Source organism: Eptatretus burgeri, chromosome 17 (genome assembly GCF_056783735.1).
Source record: "Eptatretus burgeri isolate ZD-2024b chromosome 17, Ebu_testis_v1, whole genome shotgun sequence".
In the NCBI taxonomy this organism is placed as follows: domain Eukaryota; kingdom Metazoa; phylum Chordata; class Myxini; order Myxiniformes; family Myxinidae; genus Eptatretus; species Eptatretus burgeri.
The window spans coordinates 29165870-29189340 of record NC_140977.1 but is presented as its reverse complement, the minus strand read 5'-3'; the positions used below and the strand labels follow the sequence as shown (position 1 = coordinate 29189340).

General features: G+C 46.9%; 1 protein-coding gene and 1 long non-coding RNA gene across 2 annotated transcripts in view; both read left to right on the top strand.

The window, feature by feature from the left end:
• Positions 1-23471, top strand: part of LOC147009641 (mucin-5B-like) — a 114405-nt gene that overhangs the window by 46362 nt on the left and 44572 nt on the right. The window contains exons 23-25 of the mRNA XM_085861199.1: positions 5169-5408; positions 5613-5769; positions 10390-10515. Of these exons, the coding sequence (XP_085717325.1) occupies positions 5169-5408; positions 5613-5769; positions 10390-10515 (523 nt within the window). The remainder of the gene's footprint in view (positions 1-5168; positions 5409-5612; positions 5770-10389; positions 10516-23471) is intronic.
• On the top strand, positions 10607-14246 carry LOC147009642 (uncharacterized). The gene is made up of 3 exons (XR_015053065.1): positions 10607-10748; positions 13297-13334; positions 13841-14246. It is a non-coding gene; the product is annotated as an uncharacterized LOC147009642 (long non-coding RNA).

Below are 23471 nucleotides of genomic sequence, written 5' to 3'. Positions count from 1 at the left end.
CCTGGCATAAACCCATATTGCTGCTCACAAATCATCACCTCTCTTCTCAACCTAGCTTCCACTACTCTTTCCCACAACTTCATGGTGTGGCTTAACAACTTTATCCCTCTGTAATTTCCACAGCTCTGCACATCACCCTTGTTCTTGAAAGTCGGAACCAGTACACTTGATCTCCACTCCTTTTTCTCATTTTCCAAGATTTTATTAAACAATCTGGTTAACAACCCCACTGCCATCTCTCCAAAGCACTTCCATGCCTCCACTGGTATACCATCTGGGCCAACCGCCTTTCCACTTTTCATCCTCTTCATAGCAGTCCTCACTTCATCCTTACTGATCCACCCCACTTCCTGATTCACTATCTCCACCTCTTCCAACCTTCTCTCTCTCTCTCTCTCTCTCTCTCTCTCTCTCTCTCTCTCTCTCTCTCTCTCTCTCTCTCTCTCTCTCTCTCTCTCTCTCTCTCTCTCTCTCTCTCTCTCTCTCTCTCTCTCTCTCTCTCTTTCTCATTTTCTTCATTCATCAGCTCCTCAAAGTACTCCATCCACCTTCTCAACACACTCTCCTCGCTCGTCAGCACATTCCCATTTGCGTCCTTTATCACCCTAACCTGCAGCACATCCTTCCCAGCTCGGTCCCTCTGTCTTGCCAATCGGTATAAATCCTTTTCCCCTTCCTTTGTATCCAACTTCTCATACAACTCGTCATATGCCTTTTTCTTAGCCTTTGCCACCTCTCTCTTTGCCTTTCGCCGCCACTCCTTGTACTCCTGCCTACTTTCTTCATCTCTCTGACTATCCCACTTCTTTTTCGCCAACCCCTTCTTCCTTATACTTTCCTGTACTTCCTCGTTCCACCACCAAGTCTCCTTATCTTCCTTCCTCTGTCCAGATGTCACACCAAGCACCTTCCTAGCTATCTCCCTCACCACTTCTGCTGTAGTTGCCCAATCATCCCACCCATCTTTACCACCATCCAACACCTGTCTCGCCGCCTTCCTAAATTCCACGCAACAGTCTTCCTCCTTCAGCTTCCACCATCTGGTCCTTGGTTCAGCCCTCACTCTCTTCCTCAACCTCACCTCCAAAATCATCCTACAGACCACCAATCGATGCTGTCGAGCTACACTCTCCCCTGCCACCACCTTACAGTCTCTAATCTCTTTCAGGTTGCATCTCCTGCTTAAGATGTAATCCACCTGTGTGCACTTTCCTCCACTCTTGTACGTCACCCTGTGTTCCTCCTTCTTCTTGAAATACGTATTTACCACTGCCATTTCCATTCTTTTTGCAAACTCTACCACCATTTGCCCTTCCACATTCCTCTTGTTGAGACCGTACCTACCCATCACCTCCTCATGTTCTTTATTCCCTTCCTCAACATGTCCATTGAAATCTGCTCCAATCACCACTCTTTCATCCTTGGATACACTCTCCACCACTTCATCTTACTCACTCCAGAAATCTTCTTTATACTCCATCTCACACCCCATATGCGGTGCATTGCACTGATGACATTCATCATCACCCCTTCAATTTCCAACTTCACACTCATCACTCGGTCAGACAAGCTCCTCACCTCCAATACCCTCTTGACATAATCTTCCTTCAGGATTACCCCGACACCATTTCTCCTCCCATCCACACCATGGTAGAACAGTTTGAAACCACCTCCAATGCTCCGAGCCTTACTCCCCATCCACTTGGTCTCTTGTACACACAGTATGTCCACCTTTCTTCTCTCCATCATAATCAGCCAACTCTCGCCCTTTGCCAGTCATAGTCCCAACATTCGGAATTCCAACTCTCACCTCCACACTTCTACTCTTCCCCCTCTTCCACTGCCTCTGGACTCGCCTTCCCCGTCTCCTTCTCCTCCTTCGCCCAGCAGTAGCACAATTTCCACCGGTACCCTGCTGACCACCGGTACCGGTGGCGGTCGTTGGTAACCCGGGCCTCGACCGATCCGCTATGGAAATTCGTTTTGTTGTCCGCATAATGATTTGGCATAGGTTTTTACGCCGGATGCCCTTCCTGACGCAACCTTGGTCGCCTCTTACGAAACACAGGTATATGGTACACCTATTCTAATAGGGGCATACACCCAGCCCAGTACACCGGTACTCATTTCGCCGACCTCAGAAGGATGACAGGCTGAGTCAACCCCCTGGTGTTATACGACTTGGTATATGTGTATATATATATATATATATATATATATATATATATATATATATATATATATATATATATATATATATATATACATATACATATATATATATATGTATGTATGTATATGTCTATATATATATATATATATATATATATATATATATATATATATATATATATGTATATATATATATATATATATATATATATATATATATATATATATATATATATATATATATATATATATATATATATATATATATATATATATATATACATATATATATATATATATATATGTATATATATATATATATATATATATATATATATATATATATATATATGTGTATATATATACATATACATATACATATATATATATATATATATACATATACATACATATATATATATATATATATATATATATATATATATATATATATATATATATATATATATATATATATATATATATATGAGCCTGGTGTTGGCGAAGTGGTTCGGGCAGCAGCTTGGGATCCAAAAGGTCCTGAGTTCAAGCCCCGTTGGGCCACTGAATTAATGCACCAGGGGGTTGACTCAGCCTGTCATCCTTCCGAGGTTGGCGAAATGAGTGCCAGTGCACTGGGCCGGTGTATACCCCGGTTAAGAAATAGGTGTACCATATCCCTGTGTCGTAAGAGGCGACCAGGGTTGCGTCAGGAAGGGCATCCGGCGTAAAACATGTGCCAAATCACTATGCGGATCATACGGATGATCCGCTGTGGCGACCCCGAACGGGAGCAGCCGAAAGAAGAAGAAGATATATATATATATATATATATATATATATATATATATATATATATATATATATATATATATATTTCTATTCAGTGGCCCAACGGGGCTTTAACTCAGGACCTTTTGGGTCCCAAGCCGCTGCCCTCACCACTGCGCCAACACCAGGCATATATATACATTTTATATCTGTCTATTTTATATATATATATATATATATATATATTGTATATATTATATATATATATATATATATTTCTAATATTATTCAGAAGTGTATGGATTCGCATCTCACCATACCCTAATTTAATATAATAATAACTAAATAAATAACTAACATATTTTTCGTGAATCATTGAATCTAAAACACTGGATGTTGGGCCGGCTAGAAATATGTTCAGGCGGGAGTGGAGACAGCAATAGAGGTGGAGATGATAGTGGTATTTGGTAAATGAGACGAAATATTCTAATCGTTTGTAATTCCATTGATTGAAAAATTTGGGTATGGTCAGATACGATTACGTGTACTTCTGTACTTTCTAGGTGAAAAAGGACTGCATTTTCGAACTCAGTGGGGTCGATTTACTCTTAGAAACGTTTAGACGGACGACTAATTAATTATAGATTAGAAAATATCGAAATGAGTAGGATTAGTTACTCAACTCCAGTCATGATAAATCTTGTTTTAGGTCATATTTTCGAAATGGTTGTGAATTCAATGTCGGTGCAGTCATTTCTTCGAGTAAATCGACCCCATAGAGTTCGAAAATGCACTCCATTTCCACCTCGGACATCCAGAAGTACCCGTAATCGTACCTGACCATACCCTAATTTAACCAACTCATGAAACTAAAAGTCGTCATATGGAGCGACCTCTAAATCACCTCCGATCAACTTAATTTTTTTATGCGCGTTATTGAATCATAGTGAAATAATTTAAGGCATGTGGAGACATCTGTATTTTTATATTTTTAACCTCCGCCATCGAAGATGGATGGAGGTTACTGTTTTCACCCCTGTCTGTTTGTTTGTTTGTTTGTTTGTTTGTGAACAGTATTACGGAAAAACTCCTGGACGGATTTCGACGAAACTTGGTGGGGGAATTAGGTATGGTCCAAGGATCATGCCATTAGATTTTGGACTTGGTCCAAAGTATGGCGGCCATTTTGAAAAAATATTGGAATTTTTGTTTTTGCATTTCTACATGTTTTAAGCGATTTCCAACCAAAAATAAATAAATTTGTTGGAGAAAAAAAAAACAATTTTGCAACTTTTTTTTCAAAAAAATTTCGATTTTATTTGAAAAAAATTGGAATTTTTTGTTTTGCATTTCTACATGTTTTAAGTGATTTCCACCCCCCCCCCCCCAAAAAAAAAAAATTGTTAGAGAAAAAAAAATTTGTTAGAGAAAAAAAAAATTTTGCACCTTTTTTTTTCAAAAAAATTTCGATTTTTTTTTGTTGACATTTCTTCATGTGCGTCAATCTAGTTTAGTTTATTCAATCGTGGTTCAGTAGAGTCTGATCTGTTTTGACCTACAATGAATAGGATATCAGGTTCACTTAAGTGACCCAGCAGTATTGGCGGCGGAGGTTTTGAACTCTACCGAGTGCTCCCCCTCTAGTTTTTGCTGTTTTTGGACCACCCTAATTTAATATAATATATATATATATATATATATATATATATATATATATATATATATATATATATATATATATATATATATATACATACATACACACACACATATCACAACATTGTTGAGAGGGTGGCCTGTAGGTACGCACACTAACATCCAAACTGTCTGCATTGGATTTGAATCCCAACCCAGCTTTAAACTGTCATCCCAGTCTTTCACAGGCAGGGTGATTCATCAACGTGTGTGCTCTCCCTTGGATGGATATTAAACTGGTGTCCCATTTTGTAATACTATTTGATGGATGTTAAAGATCCCATGGTGTCCTTCATGAAGACAAGCCACTGCTGGCACCGTTTCCAAATTCCTACCCCCACTTCTGCTAGGAGAGGGATGGCAAACAACTCAGCATGACCACAGTCCCTCAAATTGCTTCAGCAGAAACAATGCTCTGTTTCACAGAGGATGGTACATTGGATTGGATATTACAATTGTGTTCCTTTTTTCACAAAATCTATGTGTTTTTTTTATTTTTTTTAAATCGCAATTTCTTTTGTGGTTGACAGGGCAAAGTTTGTGGCCTGTGTGCAAACTTCAACGGGGATGTGTTGGATGACATGAGTACACGTGCTGGGATGCCGGTTACCAGTGCCCTGGACTTTGGAAACAGTTGGAAAATGTTTGACGATTGTGCAGATATCACAGATGAAAGAGACCCGTGCACAAAAAACGTCTACCGGCAGGTCTGGGCCGAGAAGAAGTGTAGCATGATCCAGAGCGACATCTTCAAAGATTGTCATCAGGAGGTACAGCTGGCTTCCCCATCGATGGGAGATACAACGTTGTATTGAATGAGAATGATGGATATAAATTATTGCAGGATTGATAATAGAGTTTCAGAATTGTATGCAAATTGCACAGATGAAAATTTTCCAGTTTGATTAAATCATGTTTCATCCTCCAATATAATTGCTCTCTTGCATCTCCTGACACCCTGATCCAACAACTAGGTATACCACATACCTTACTATGAAGCCTGTGTGCGCGACTCATGTGCCTGTGACTCAGGCGGTGACTGTGAATGTCTCTGTACGGCCATTGCTGCGTACGCCGCTGCTTGCAATGAAGCTGGCGTCTGCATACGCTGGAGGACACCTGAGCTGTGCCGTAAGATTGAACTTTCTGCACCTCAAATGTATTTATCTGAGAAAGCTAATATGAAGTGCTTCATATTATCTATACAAATAAAAGGGTGTGTGTGTGTGTGTGTGTGTGTGTGTGTGTGTGTGTGTGTGTGTGTGTGTGTGTGTGTGTGTGTGTGTGTGTGTGTGTGTGTGTGTGTGTGTGTGGTCTCCTCAATAACTCCAAAACCATAAAACCTTGCAGCCTGAAACTTTGAATGGATACTAAGAAAACTCCAAGGAATGGCAACAGGCGATCCTCGGCCACCTTGCTGTTTGGGATGTTCAGGTGTTTCCTGTGTAACCATGCTGGGGTCCGAAGCCGCCTTTTTTTTTTGGCCTGCTCAACCATACCTTGACTTGGAACACGCTGCAATGATTTCTTAACGAGAAAGTTTTTTGTTTTTTTACTTTCCTCACTCATTATCGAATGCCTGTTCATCTTAGCTATAAATCGCTGGGTATATTGCAGTGCTTAGAAACGCTTGGAGACGCCAGCATTCATGGCTTTATTTAATTTGCATTTTTGAATAACCGAGTCTCCAAAACTAACCATTATTTTCAAAATGTAAGCTCCAAATTTGAAAGTATAAGCAGTTCCAACGCCAAAAAAGTGTTGATTTGTCCAATTCGGACATTGCATGGCTGGGCAGGTTACTTTGAGTGTCTGTACCAGGATGATTCACCAGCTGTCGAGTTCGATGTCAGGGGTGTTACTATCCCAATTGCTGACCCTCCAATCAACTGTGGTCCACCTTCATTTGTGCAAACACAGAATGCAGTGAACCGGTTGAAATGGGGTAAAGCTCCGAGGATCTGTGGCATCCATGCTGAACTTCTCAAGGCTGATGGAAATGCTGAACTCATGTCATTGCATGCAGTTCTGTGCTCTGTCTGGAACACAGGCGTCATCCCAACTGAACGAAAGAGGGGCCTTGTTGTCCCTCTCTGGAAAGGGAAGGGTGATCACCAAGACTGCAACAACCACCGGGGGGGTGGGGGGGTTACGCTGCTCTCAGTGACTGGCAAGGTCTTTGCTCGGATAATTATCGATAGGATTCGCCACCATCTGCTTGAGTTCCAGTGTCCAGTCAGACTTTATACCAAAAAGGTGAACAATTGACTGTATCCTTGCTCTTCGTGTCGTTACCGAATGCAGACGGGAGTTTCGGCAGGGGCTGCTTGCAGCCTTTGTTGTTCTCTGTGAAGCATTTGATTCAGTTAATCGGGATGCACTCTGGAGGATTTTTGGTCTCTGTGGTCAGGTCAGGCATGGGAGCGTGCGCCACAGCAACACGTCGCTGCATCCACTTTCCGCTGGTATGCCAGGGGCCTCCATCTGGCCACCCCCCAGGCAGATGCCTGGCCATCCCCATTTTCTTGAGATGCCGATCAACCTGCTGCAATCACGAGACATGTGGTCGGAACATTCGCCTCCTCCACTCACGAGGCTCCCTGGCTGAGAGGATCTGGTGAGCAGCATCAGCATCAGGTAAACGAGCCACATGTCCATACAGCCGCACCTGACGCTCAAGGACTATGCAGGTACCAAATCTCATTTGAGTCTCTCTCATCAACCGCTCGGTGGACACAAAGTCCGACCAGCGATAGACAAGGATTCTCAGAAGAAACCTGGTACCAAAGGAATTAAGTCTCCATATCAGACCCCTGGTCAGAGTGCAAGTCTCACATCCATAGAGCGAGACTGGAAGCACCAAGTACCTGAAAACTCGGATTTTCGTCCTCCCACACAAGTACCGGCAGCACCACACCCCATGATCCAGTGAATCCATGACTCCCCAGGCCCGACCCAGACGTCTGTTGACCTCTGACTCACAGCCAGCAGAGACATGAATATCACTGCCAAGGTAAGTGAATCTCTCCATGACCTCAACATTCTCACCACAAACAGGCACAGACAGGACAGTAGCATCCCAGATGTCATTGAAAGCCTGGATCTTAGTTTTGACCCAGGAAACCGGTAATCCCAGTGGCTCCGACTTCTCATTCAGCACCTCGAGGGCCCCCGAAAGGATATCGAAAGTCTCCGCAAAGATGACTGTATCATCTGCAAAATCAAGGTGACAGATCTTGATGTTCCCAAATGATGCACCACAGCTTGATCTTTCCGACATCCTCCCCAGAATCCAGTCAATACAACGGCTGAAAAGTGTGGGGGCCCATACACATCCCTGAGGAACTCCAGTAACAACTGTAAATAAGTCAGAGATGGTACCACCACACTTCACAGCACTCTCAGTACCAGAGTAGAGTTCAGACATCAGATCGATCAGTTTTGGTGGCACCCCACGAAGACCAAGAATCCTTCAGAGGGCATCCCGATTCACCGAATCAAGCACTTTACAGAGATCAACATAGGCTGCAAGCAGCCCCTGCCGAAACTCTCATCTGTGTTCGGTGAGGACCGGAAGAGGAAGGATATGGTCAATCGTTGACCTCTTTGGTGTAAAGCCTGACTGCTCTGGATGCTGGTGCTCAAGCAGATGGTAGCAAACCCCATCAAGAATCATCCAAGCAAAGACCTTGACCGGCACTGAGAGCAGCGTCACCCCTCAGTAGTTGTTGCAGTCTTGGCGATCACCCTTACCTTTCCAGAGAGGGACAACAAGGCCCCTCTTCCAGTCAGTTGGGATGATGCCTGTGTTCCAGGCAAAGCACAGAACTGCATGCAACGACACGAGTGCAGCATTTCCACCAGCCTTGCAGTTCAGCATGGATGCCACAGATCCCTGGAGCTTTACCCCATTTCAACCTGTTCACCGCAGCCCGTGTTTCCACAAGCGAAGGTGGACCACAGTTGATTGGAGGGTCAGCAACAGGGATGGTAACACCCCTGATGTCCAACTTGACAGCTGGTGGATCAGCCTGCTACAACCGCTCAAATTAACCCGCCCAGCGGGCCTTCACTTCAGACTCCTCTGTCAAGAGCCCACCACCCTCTGCTCCAACGGCAGTACACCGAGTGATGGGCTTGGATGAACACAATGCACTAATTCCCATGAAAGGAGGACGAGAATCACTTTTCCACAGGTGATGCTCTACCCCCCTCAAAGATTCCTCGCACATAAGCTTCCTTGTCCACCCTTCGTGCACGTACAGTTTTACGTCTCAGCTCCCTGAACAGCTCAGCTCTGCCATTTAGCCTGGCCCTGTGACTGGTCAATGGTATCCAGTGTCCCTAGGGAGACAAAAATTTTCTTCGCCCGATGGTGAGTTCCAAGACACCGGCAACATCAAGGATGATGGTCTTGAAGGCACTCCACAACTCTTCAGGATTCCCCAAAGCACTCAGACCCCCCAAATCTCCACTCACCTTGTCCGCAAACAGCACTTGTGTGGACTGGATTCTGCGGAGGATGTCGGTGAGATGTAGTTGCGGTGCATCATTTGGGAATGTCAAGATCTCTGACCTTTATTTCGCAGATGATGCAGTCATCCTTGCGGAGACTCGAGATATCCTTTTGAGGGCCCTCGAGGTGCTGAATGACGAGTCGGAGCGACTGGGATTATGGCTTTCAATGACATCTTGGATGCTGCGATCCTGTCTGTACCTGTTTGTGGCGAGGACGTTGAGGTCACAGAGAGATTCACTTACCTTGGCAATGATATTCATGTCTCTGCTGGCTGTAAGCCAGAGGTCAATATACATCTGGGTCAGGCCTGGGGAGTGAAGGATTCACTGGATCATAGGATGTGGTGCTGTCAGTACCTGTGCAGGAGGACGAAAGTCTGAGTCTTCATTTCCTTGGTACTTCCAGTCTTGCTCGATGGATGCGAGACTTGGACTCTGACCAAGGATCTGAGACGGAGACTTAATTCCTTTGGTACCAGGTCTCTTCGGAGAATCCTTGGCTATCGCTGGTCGGATTTTGTATCCAATGAGCGGTTGCTGAGAGAGACTCAAATGAGATTTGTTACCTGCATCGTCCGTGAGCATCAGCTGCGGCTGTCTGGACATGTGGCTCGTTTTTCTGACACTGATCCTGCTCACCAGATTCTCTCAACGAGGGAGCCTCGTGAGTGGAGGAGGCCAAGGCTCCGACCACATGCCTCATGGTTGCAGCAGGTTGATCAGCATCTCAAGATGGGGATGGGCCAGGCATCTGCCTGGAGGATGGCCAGACCGAGGCCTGTGGAGTACCGCCGGAAAGTGGACGCAGCGACTCGCTGCTCCGGCGCATGCTCCCATACCTAACTTGACCTGACCTGACCTCTTTCCTTTTCCCCTCCCTCCCTCTTTTACCCTCTATCTCCTCACTTTCTCTCCACCCCCCCACCCCCTCCCCACGGTTTCATTGTTCCCAGTAGCGAAGCGAGGAGTGGTATTTGCTTGTCTTAAATTAATCAATGAGATAGTATCATCATTTCAGAGATAGCAGATCAGACATCAGCATTGTCAAGCACTGCACTAATGTACTCAGGTAATGCTTAGGATTTCCTCTGTCCCATTGATAAATGATAAACTTTAAATTCCTTGATGAAAGTCTTGTTGTTTGGTCTTATTGAACGTCCTTTGTGATTCTGTACTAAACATTATTATTTGGTGTTCATCGTTTTACTCTTCTTTTTTATCTTCCAACCACAGCTGTTTTTTGTGATTATTACAACAAACCAGGCCAATGTGTCTGGCACTACAATCCATGTGGAACGATGCCTTTAACCTGCCATAACCTTTACAAATCAAAGTTTGAGCAGCCACCACTTCTTGAAGGTAAATACCTGGGCATTCAGATTTCTCATTGTTTAAATGATTTCTTTTAAACCAATTGCAAAAATAATCCCACTGTATTTTACAGGTTGCTACCCCACCTGTCCGGATTCTGCCCCATACCTGGATGAAAACTCCATGACCTGTGTACCTTTGTCCAGCTGCAGCTGCTACATTGGAGACCAAGTGATCCTTGCAGGGACTCTTGTTCCTTTCCCACAAACTTGTAATGAATGGTAACGCTCTTGACCTTTATTTGGGGTTATTTTAATCAGCTCTTTCTATAGTGACATGACATAAAAGTAGTACTGTTACATTTTAGGAACTTACGAGCTCATTCGTTCATAAAACAAGTGCTTGTAAGTTGAGGAGTCACAAATATTTGTCGAAGATTTAAATAAGAAATTAAATTGTTTGGATTGCATTTGTGGATCAGAAAGTGAGTCATTGAGGCTTTTGTTTGAATAAGAGTATAAAGGGGAGGGAGGTAATCTTCTTTAGATCAATATTTCGAACTTCATATTTGGGGTTGGTGGTGAATGAAAGCTTCGGCTTCTCTTTGGAATTATTTTTAAGTTGCAAAAGTTTATGTTACATGAGATGATCGAAGTGCAATACAATTTCCAGGTCAATATATCTTTTTAAAGGATTATTCGAATATCTTCACAGTTAAAGGGGCTGTCACACCTTGACGTTTTAGCCAGCATATGGCAAGGTATCAAAATGTATGTAAAATGATGGCATACGCTGAACTATTGATTTGTTTTAAGTTTTGGGTGTATAATAACGTGTTGGACATATGCATAACGTATTAGTAATGTACACAGAACGTTTAATCACATACCGATAACTTAGACCAACGAATGCTGAGTGTGTTGTCGGCGTTCACAACCTATGCCCAACGATAGTCTAACTTATGCATAGCACGCGGCAGCGTATCACCGACGATCACGTGGCATAGGCTATTCATAGGCTGTGGCTCGACGATTCAAATCATAACCGCACTAGACATCGAAGTGTGAAGTTGCTGTCACACCTTGACGTTTTAGCCAGCGTATGTCCACGTTTGAAAAATTTGCCGAACCAAGCTGGCACACGTCGAATACGTTATGGGTAAGTTTTGTATACGTTAAGAGCACGCTGGCATACGTCGTAGTACGCTGGCATATGTTGTAGTACGCTGGCATACGTCGTCATACGTCGAGAAATTTTCAGCATGTTGAAAATTTCTCGACGTACTCGGTGTATGACACACGTTCCGCTTACGCTGGCCATAAGTTGTAGGCACGTTACGTGATCGTTGACACACGTTACTTGTATGTTACTCATAAGTCGAAACACGTCGAGGTAATGGTTAGCGTCAGTGTTCCAGACTCCCTTGTTTGTTTTTTTATTTATTTTATTTTATTTTTCTTCGGTATGACGGTGATGTTGACACTTCGATTTCTTGTGCGGTTATGATTTATATCGTTGAGCGGCAGCCTGTTAATTATATTATAATATAACCGCACAAGAAATCGAAGTGTTAACATCACCGTCATACCGAAGAAAAAAAAAACAAACAAACAATCCAGGGAGTCTGGAACACTGACGCTAACCATTACCTTGACGTGTTTCGACTTGTGAGTAATGTACAAGTAACGTGTGTGGATGTGTATCAACGATCGCGTAACTGCCTCCAATACGTTACTCATAGGTTAGAAATAAGTTTCGGGTACGCTAAACATTACCTCGACGTGTTTCGACGTGTGTCAACGATCGCGTAACGTGCCTTCAACTTATGACCAGCATTATGCGGAACGTGTGAGTCATACGCTGGCAGATGTTGAAAAATTTCAAGCATGGAAAATTTGTCTAACAGCTCGGCGTACTACGACGTATGCCAGCATAATACGACGTATGCCAGCGTACTCTTAACGTATACAAACTTACCCATAACGTATTTGACGTGTGACAGCGTTTTAGCCAATTTTTTCATACGTCGGGCATACGCTGGCTAAATCGTCAAGGTGTGACAGGGCCTTAGGGGCGCAGCCTCAAGGAGAAAACAAAAAGAAGTTGCTTCCCAGATAAAAAGTTGGTTTCGCAAGGTGTTATTTGAAAACGAGGTAGTTGCATCCATTTCACATAAAATGTTTTGATGAGAGCTGTAGGGTATTGCTTTGGTCTGTTTGGCACTCCATTCTGAGCACACAACTCATGATGCTGGCTTGAATCTCTTCTAGTACATGACTATACAGTACCGATGTCGATTTTTCTGTGATCCTCCTGAAGTCCTTGTAATTTATGCAAAAGTACATTGATTTATCCTCACGTATTCGGCAGCTCTGTATGAAATAGCAATTTATAAATAGGCGACAATGACCAAAAACATTTGACATTGTGATCATCTTCAACTTGCCTGTTTCTTCTATTTGCATGTTTGTTTCTCTCACATATGGTTCTCTGGACCACAGTAATTACAATCAAATTCCTGGTAAATCTACATCTACCAAACATGCTGTTGTCAATGCTGTCATCAATTTCCATTTCCATCTTCTGTTTTTACTCTCTTTTCCTGTTTCATCTTTATAATATCCTATTTTTTTTTAACCTTCCTTAACTTTCATATTTTTGAAAAGTGCTTTGGGGTTTTTGAGTTTGAAATAGATTCTTTACAATATGTTTTTAGTTTGCTTTCTATTTTTTTTCACCTTTCATAACCTTCCTTTTTTGTAAGAGTGCTTTGGGGTTTTAGAGTTTGAAATTGATTGATTAACATGACATTTTGTTCTTGTGTTACAGCACTTGCACAAAGGGTATCCTGACATGCTCCAAAGCAGGTGATGAGATTTGAAATGTAATAATAATGTATCAACAAATTTGAAGATTTGTCATGATTTTGCAGGAAAATTTGTGGTTTCCATGATATAAACAGTTCCTTAGAGAAAATCCCAGTTTTCCAAGAAGAAATTTATAAGCGGGAAAAATAACTGACCATGAATGTGAGAGGGACCAGATGACTTTTAAAAAAAAATAAACTCCTTAAATGATGACATCACTCTGAAAGTTCTGATGAAAAAACAACAATGCAAATGCTGTGGCGTAAACACAGCATCTTCCAAGAAAATGTTGCTTTGTGAACATCTATTCATTGATATAAAGAAAGTGTGATTGGCACAGCAGTCTATAAAAAAAATACACGAGCAACACAGGTTTAATACCCAGAATGACAAAAATGTTTCGATTGTATTCTGACATTGTTCCACATGTATGTTATGAACATACCATCAACTTCTAAAACCTTGTTGTGAAATCATTGTTGCATGATTGGTGCTTTCTTTCACAGATGGATGTTGCTATGGTGGGGAAATTTACAGTCCAGGAACAGAAATTTCTGTCGAAGTTGATGAAATGGATCTGTGCACTTACAACACAACATGTAGCTTTGATGAAAATGTTGAAACGAAGGTCAATTGCATCACCACAACTGCTGTACCAGCAACAACTGTTATCCCTCCTGGACTGACCACAAGAGTTCCAACCCCTCCCTCAGTAATAACGTTTACTCCAAGAACAACAAAGGCCCCAACCACGACTCTGCCAGAAACGACACGCACAGTCATGACAAGCATAGAAGAACCAATAGTTACAGAAACCTATATGACTGTAGAAAGGCCACCAATAACTAAGACAACAGTCCGTGTTCCAACAACGGCAGTCCCAACAGTCGCTCCACCAACGACTGGAGTGCCTCCAACTTTACCACCTGTTCCACCAACTATGGTTCCATCTCCACCGCCACCAACGACAGCAATGCCTGTTCCATCCGTTCCTGTGCCGACAACCTTAATTCCTGTTCCAACAACAGCAGTCCCAACAGTAGCTCCACCAACGACTGGAGTGCCTCCAACTTTACCACCTGTTCCACCAACTATGGTTCCTTCTCCACCGCCACCAACGACAGCAATGCCTGTTCCATCCGTTCCTGTGCCGACAACCGTACTTCCTGTTCCAACAACAGCAGTCCCAACAGTAGCTCCACCAACGACTGGAATGCCTCCAACTTTACCACCTGTTCCATCAACTATGGTTCCATCTCCACCGCCAGCAACGACAGCAATGCCTGTTCCATCCGTTCCTGTGCCAACAACCGTACTTACTGTTCCAACAACGGCAGTCCAAACAGTAGCTCCACCAATGACTGGAGTGCCTCCAACTTTACCACCTGTTCCACCAACTATGGTTCCATCTCCACCGCCACCAACGACAGCAATGCCTGTTCCATCCGTTCCTGTGCCAACAACCTTACTTCCTGTTCCAACAACGGCAGTCCAAACAGTCGCTCCACCAACGACTGGAGTGCCTCCCACCTTACCACCTGTTCCACCAACTATGGTTCCATCTCCACCGCCACCAATGACAGCAATGCCTGTTCCATCCGTTCCTGTGCCAACAACCTTACTTCCTGTTCCAACAACGGCAGTCCAAACAGGAGCTCCACCAACGACTGGAATGCCTCCAACTTTACCACCTGTTCCACCAACTATGGTTCCATCTCCACCGCCAGCAACGACAGCAATGCCTGTTCCATCTGTTCCTGTGCCGACAACCTTACTTCCTGTTCCAACAACGGCAGTCCAAACAGTAGCTCCACCAACGACTGGAATGCCTCCAACTTTACCACCTGTTCCACCAACTATGGTTACATCTCCACCGCCACCAACAACAGCAATGCCTGTTCCATCCGTTCCTATGCCGACAACCTTAATTCCTGTTCCAACAACGGCAGTCCAAACAGGAGCTCCACCAACGACTGGAGTGCCTCCAACTTTACCACCTGTTCCACCAACTATGGTTCCATCTCCACCGCCACCAACGACAGCAATGCCTGTTCCATCCGTTCCTGTGCCGACAACCTTACTTCCTGTTCCAACAACAGCAGTCCCAACAGTAGCTCCACCAACGACTGGAATGCCTCCAACTTTACCACCTGTTCCACCAACTATGGTTCCTTCTCCACCGCCAGCAACGACAGCAATGCCTGTTCCATCCCTTCCTGTGCCAACAACCGTACTTCCTGTTCCAACAACGGCAGTCCAAACAGTCGCTCCACCAACGACTGGAGTGCCTCCAACTTTACCACCTGTTCCACAAACTATGGTTCCATCTCCACCGCCACCAACGACAGCAATGACTGTTCCATCCGTTCCTGTGCCGACAACCTTAATTCCTGTTCCAACAACAGCAGTACCAACAGTAGCTCCACCAACGACTGGAGTGGCTCCAACTTTACCACCTGTTCCACCAACTATGGTTCCATCTCCACCGCCAGCAACGACAGCAATGCCTGTTCCATCCGTTCCTGTGCCAACAACCGTACTTCCTGTTCCAACAACGGCAGTCCAAACAGTCGCTCCACCAACGACTGGAGTGCCTCCAACTTTACCACCTGTTCCACCAACTATGGTTCCATCTCCACCGCCACCAACGACAGCAATGCCTGTTCCATCCGTTCCTGTGCCGACAACCTTAATTCCTGTTCCAACAACAGCAGTCCCAACAGTAGCTCCACCAACGACTGGAGTGCCTCCAACTTTACCACCTGTTCCACCAACTATGGTTCCTTCTCCACCGCCACCAACGACAGCAATGCCTGTTCCATCCGTTCCTGTGCCGACAACCGTACTTCCTGTTCCAACAACAGCAGTCCCAACAGTAGCTCCACCAACGACTGGAATGCCTCCAACTTTACCACCTGTTCCATCAACTATGGTTCCATCTCCACCGCCAGCAACGACAGCAATGCCTGTTCCATCCGTTCCTGTGCCAACAACCGTACTTACTGTTCCAACAACGGCAGTCCAAACAGTAGCTCCACCAATGACTGGAGTGCCTCCAACTTTACCACCTGTTCCACCAACTATGGTTCCATCTCCACCGCCACCAACGACAGCAATGCCTGTTCCATCCGTTCCTGTGCCAACAACCTTACTTCCTGTTCCAACAACGGCAGTCCAAACAGTCGCTCCACCAACGACTGGAGTGCCTCCCACCTTACCACCTGTTCCACCAACTATGGTTCCATCTCCACCGCCACCAATGACAGCAATGCCTGTTCCATCCGTTCCTGTGCCAACAACCTTACTTCCTGTTCCAACAACGGCAGTCCAAACAGGAGCTCCACCAACGACTGGAATGCCTCCAACTTTACCACCTGTTCCACCAACTATGGTTCCATCTCCACCGCCAGCAACGACAGCAATGCCTGTTCCATCTGTTCCTGTGCCGACAACCTTACTTCCTGTTCCAACAACGGCAGTCCAAACAGTAGCTCCACCAACGACTGGAATGCCTCCAACTTTACCACCTGTTCCACCAACTATGGTTACATCTCCACCGCCACCAACAACAGCAATGCCTGTTCCATCCGTTCCTATGCCGACAACCTTAATTCCTGTTCCAACAACGGCAGTCCAAACAGGAGCTCCACCAACGACTGGAGTGCCTCCAACTTTACCACCTGTTCCACCAACTATGGTTCCATCTCCACCGCCACCAACGACAGCAATGCCTGTTCCATCCGTTCCTGTGCCGACAACCTTACTTCCTGTTCCAACAACAGCAGTCCCAACAGTAGCTCCACCAACGACTGGAATGCCTCCAACTTTACCACCTGTTCCACCAACTATGGTTCCTTCTCCACCGCCAGCAACGACAGCAATGCCTGTTCCATCCCTTCCTGTGCCAACAACCGTACTTCCTGTTCCAACAACGGCAGTCCAAACAGTCGCTCCACCAACGACTGGAGTGCCTCCAACTTTACCACCTGTTCCACCAACTATGGTTCCTTCTCCACCGCCACCAACGACAGCAATGCCTGTTCCATCCATTCCTGTGCCGACAACCATAATTCCTGTTCCAACAACGGCAGTCCCAACAGGAGCTCCACCAACGACTGGAGTGCCTCCAACTTTACCACCTGTTCCACCAACTATGGTTCCATCTCCACCGCCACCAACGACAGCAACGCCTGTTCCATCCGTTCCTGTGCCGACAACCTTAATTCCTGTTCCAACAACAGCAGTAACAACAGTCGCTCCACCAACGACTGGAGTGCCTCCAACTTTACCACCTGTTCCACCAACTATGGTTCCATCTCCACCGCCACCAACGACAGCAATGCCTGCTCCATCCGTTCCTGTGCCAACAACCTTACTCCCTGTTCCAACAACGGCAGTCCAAACAGGAGCTCCACCAACGACTGGAGTGCCTCCAACTTTACCACCTGTTCCACCAACTATGGTTCCATCTCCACCGCCACCAACGACAGCAATGCCTGTTCCATCCGTTCCTGTGCCGACAACCTTAATTCCTGTTCCAACAACAGCAGTCCCAACAGTAGCGCCACCAACGACTGGAGTGCCTCCAACTTTACCACCTGTTCCACCAACTATGGTTCCATCTCCACCGCCACCAACGACAGCAATGCCTGTTCCATCCGTTCCTGTCTCAACAACCTTACTTCCTGTTCCAACAACGGCAGTCCAAACAGTCGCTCCACCAACGACTGGAGTGCCTCCCACCTTACCACCTGTTCCACCAACTATGGTTCCATCTCCACCGCCACCAACGACAGCAATGCCTGTTCCATCCGTTCCTGTGCCGACAACCTTAATTCCTGTTCCAACAACAGCAGTAACAACAGTCGCTCCACCAACGACTGGAGTGCCTCCAACTTTACCACCTGTTCCACCAACTATGGTTCCATCTCCACCGCCACCAACGACAGCAATGCCTGCTCCATCCGTTCCTGTGCCAACAACCTTACTCCCTGTTCCAACAACGGCAGTCCAAACAGGAGCTCCACCAACGACTGGAGTGCCTCCAACTTTACCACCTGTTCCACCAACTATGGTTCCATCTCCACCGCCACCAACGACAGCAATGCCTGTTCCATCCGTTCCTGTGCCGACAACCTTAATTCCTGTTCCAACAACAGCAGTAACAACAGTCGCTCCACCAACGACTGGAGTGCCTCCAACTTTACCACCTGTTCCACCAACTATGGTTCCATCTCCACCGCCACCAACGACAGCAATGCCTGCTCCATCCGTTCCTGTGCCAACAACCTTACTCCCTGTTCCAACAACGGCAGTCCAAACAGGAGCTCCACCAACGACTGGAGTGCCTCCAACTTTACCACCTGTTCCACCAACTATGGTTCCATCTCCACCGCCACCAACGACAGCAATGCCTGTTCCATCCGTTCCTGTGCCGACAACCTTAATTCCTGTTCCAACAACGGCAGTCCCAACAGTAGCGCCACCAACGACTGGAGTGCCTCCAACTTTACCACCTGTTCCACCAACTATGGTTCCATCTCCACCGCCACCAACGACAGCAACACCTGTTCCATCCGTTCCTGTGCCGACAACCTTATTTCCTGTTCCAACAACAGCAGTCCCAACAGTAGCTCCAGCAACGACTGGAATGCCTCCAACTTTACCACCTGTTCCACCAACTATGGTTCCATCTCCACCGCCAGCAACGACAGCAATGCCTGTTCCATCCGTTCCTGTGCCAACAACCGTACTTCCTGTTCCAACAACGGCAGTCCAAACAGTAGCTCCACCAACGACTGGAGTGCCTCCAACTTTACCACCTGTTCCACCAACTATGGTTCCATCTCCACCGCCACCAACGACAGCAATGCCTGTTCCATCCGTTCCTGTGCCGATAACCTTAATTCCTGTTCCAACAACAGCAGTACCAACAGTAGCTCCACCAACGACTGGAGTGCCTCCAACTTTACCACCTGTTCTACCAACTCTGGTTCCATCTCCACCGCCACCAACGACAGCAATGCCTGTTCCATCCGTTCCTGTGCCGACAACCGTACTTCCTGTTCCAACAACGGCAGTCCAAACAGTAGCTCCACCAACGACTGGAGTGCCTCCAACTTTACCACCTGTTCCACAAACTATGGTTCCATCTCCACCGCCACCAACGACAGCAATGACTGTTCCATCCGTTCCTGTGCCGACAACCTTAATTCCTGTTCCAACAACAGCAGTACCAACAGTAGCTCCACCAACGACTGGAGTGGCTCCAACTTTACCACCTGTTCCACCAACTATGGTTCCATCTCCACCGCCAGCAACGACAGCAATGCCTGTTCCATCCGTTCCTGTGCCAACAACCGTACTTCCTGTTCCAACAACGGCAGTCCAAACAGTAGCTCCACCAATGACTGGAGTGCCTCCAACTTTACCACCTGTTCCACCAACTATGGTTCCATCTCCACAGCCACCAACGACAGCAATGCCTGTTCCATCCGTTCCTATGCCGACAACCTTACTTCCTGTTCCAACAACAGCAGTCCAAACAGTAGCTCCACCAACTCTGGTTCCATCTCCACCGCCACCAACGACAGCAATGCCTGTTCCATCCGTTCCTGTGCCAACAAACTTACTTCCTGTTCCAACAACGGCAGTCCAAACAGGAGCTCCACCAACGACTGGAGTGCCTCCAACTTTGCCACCTGTTCCACCAACTATGGTTCCATCTCCACCGCCAGCAACGACAGCAATGCCTGTTCCATCCGTTCCTGTGCCAACAACCTTACTTCCTGTTCCAACAACGGCAGTCCAAACAGGAGCTCCACCAACGACTGGAGTGCCTCCAACTTTACCACCTGTTCCACCAACTATGGTTCCATCTCCACCGCCACCAACGACAGCAATGCCTGTTCCATCCGTTCCTGTGCCGACAACCTTAATTCCTGTTCCAACAACAGCAGTCCCAACAGTCGCGCCACCAACGACTGGAGTGCCTCCAACTTTACCACCTGTTCCACCAACTATGGTTCCATCTCCACCACCACCAACGACAGCAATGCCTGTTCCATCCGTTCCTGTGCCAACAACCTTACTTCCTGTTCCAACAACGCCAGTCCAAACAGGAGCTCCACCAACGACTGGAGTGCCTCCAACTTTACCACCTGTTCCACCAACTCTGGTTCCATCTCCACCGCCACCAACGACAGCAATGCCTGTTCCATCCGTTCCTGTGCCGACAACCTTGCTTCCTGTTCCAACAACAGCAGTCCCAACAGTAGCGCCACCAACGACTGGAGTGCCTCCAACTTTACCACCTGTTCCACCAACTATGGTTCCATCTCCACCGCCACCAACGACAGCAATGCCTGTTCCATCCGTTCCTGTGCCGACAACCTTAAATCCTGTTCCAACAACGCCAGTCCAAACAGGAGCTCCACCAACGACTGGAGTGCCTCCCACCTTACCACCCGTTCCACCAACTATAGTTCCATCTCCACCGCCACCAACGACAGCAATGCCTGTTCCATCCGTTCCTGTGCCAACAACCTTACTTCCTGTTCCAACAACGCCAGTCCAAACAGGAGCTCCACCAATGACTGGAGTGCCTCCAACTTTACCACCTGTTCCACCAACTATGGTTCCATCTCCACCGCCACCAACGACAGCAATGCCTGTTCCATCCGTTCCTGTGCCGACAACCTTAAATCCTGTTCCAACAACGCCAGTCCAAACAGTAGCTCCACCAACGACTGGAGTGCCTCCAACTTTACCACCTGTTCCACCAACTATGGTTCCATCTCCACCGCCACCAACGACAGCAATGCCTGTTCCATCCGTTCCTGTGCCGACAACCTTAATTCCTGTTCCAACAACAGCAGTCCCAACAGTAGCGCCACCAACGACTGGAGTGCCTCCAACTTTACCACCTGTTCCACCAACTATGGTTCCATCTCCACCGCCACCAACGACATCAATGCCTGTTCCATCCGTTCCTGTGCCAACAACCTTACTTCCTGTTCCAACAACGGCAGTCCAAACAGTCGCTCCACCAACGACTGGAGTGCCTCCCACCTTACCACCCGTTCCACCAACTATGGTTCCATCTCCACCGCCACCAACGACAGCAATGCCTGTTCCATCCGTTCCTGTGCCAACAACCTTACTTCCTGTTCCAACAACGCCAGTCCAAACAGGAGCTCCACCAACGACTGGAGTGCCTCCAACTTTACCACCTGTTCCACCAACTATGGTTCCATCTCCACCGCCACCAACGACAGCAATGCCTGTTCCATCCGTTCCTGTGCCAACAACCTTACTTCCTGTTCCAACAACGGCAGTCCAAACAGGAGCTCCACCAACGACTGGAATGCCTCCAACTTTACCACCTGTTCCACCAACTATGGTTCCATCTCCACCGCCAGCAACGACAGCAATGCCTGTTCCATCCGTTCCTGTGCCGACAACCGTACTTCCTGTTCCAACAACAGCAGTCCCAACAGTAGCGCCACCAACGACTGGAGTGCCTCCAACTTTACCACCTGTTCCACCAACTATGGTTCCATCTCCACCGCCACCAACGACAGCAATGCCTGTTCCATCCGTTCCTGTGCCGACAACCTCACTTCCTGTTCCAACAACAGCAGTCCCAACAGTAGCTCCACCAACGACTGGAATGCCTCCAACTTTACCACCTGTTCCACCAACTATGGTTCCATCTCCACCGCCAGCAACGACAGCAATGCCTGTTCCATCCGTTCCTGTGCCGACAACCGTACTTCCTGTTCCAACAACGGCAGTCCAAACAGTAGCTCCACCAACGACTGGAGTGCCTGCAACTTTACCACCTGTTCCACCAACTATGGTTCCATCTCCACCGCCACCAACGACAGCAATGCCTGTTCCATCCGTTCCTGTGCCGACAACCTTAATTCCTGTTCCAACAACAGCAGTCCCAACAGTAGCGCCACCAACGACTGGAGTGCCTCCAACTTTACCACCTGTTCCACCAACTATGGTTCCATCTCCACCGCCACCAACGACAGCAATGCCTGTTCCATCCGTTCCTGTGCCGACAACCTTAAATCCTGTTCCAACAACGCCAGTCCCAACAGTAGCTCCACCAACGACTGGAGTGCCTCCAACTTTACCACCTGTTCCACCAACTATGGTTCCATCTCCACCGCCACCAACGACATCAATGCCTGTTCCATCCGTTCCTGTGCCAACAACCTTACTTCCTGTTCCAACAACGGCAGTCCAAACAGTCGCTCCACCAACGACTGGAGTGCCTCCCACCTTACCACCCGTTCCACCAACTATGGTTCCATCTCCACCGCCACCAACGACAGCAATGCCTGTTCCATCCGTTCCTGTGCCAACAACCTTACTTCCTGTTCCAACAACGCCAGTCCAAACAGGAGCTCCACCAACGACTGGAGTGCCTCCAACTTTACCACCTGTTCCACCAACTATGATTCCATCTCCACCGCCACCAACGACAGCAATGCCTGTTCCATCCGTTCCTGTGCCGACAACCTCACTTCCTGTTCCAACAACAGCAGTCCCAACAGTAGCTCCACCAACGACTGGAATGCCTCCAACTTTACCACCTGTTCCACCAACTATGGTTCCATCTCCACCGCCAGCAACGACAGCAATGCCTGTTCCATCCGTTCCTGTGCCGACAACCGTACTTCCTGTTCCAACAACGGCAGTCCAAACAGTAGCTCCACCAACGACTGGAGTGCCTCCAACTTTACCACCTGTTCCACCAACTATGGTTCCATCTCCACCGCCACCAACGACAGCAATGCCTGTTCCATCCGTTCCTGTGCCGACAACCTTAATTCCTGTTCCAACAACAGCAGTCCCAACAGTAGCGCCACCAACGACTGGAGTGCCTCCAACTTTACCACCTGTTCCACCAACTATGGTTCCATCTCCACCGCCACCAACGACAGCAATGCCTGTTCCATCCGTTCCTGTGCCGACAACCTTAAATCCTGTTCCAACAACGCCAGTCCAAACAGGAGCTCCACCAACGACTGGAGTGCCTCCAACTTTACCACCTGTTCCACCAACTATGGTTCCATCTCCACCGCCACCAACGACATCAATGCCTGTTCCATCCGTTCCTGT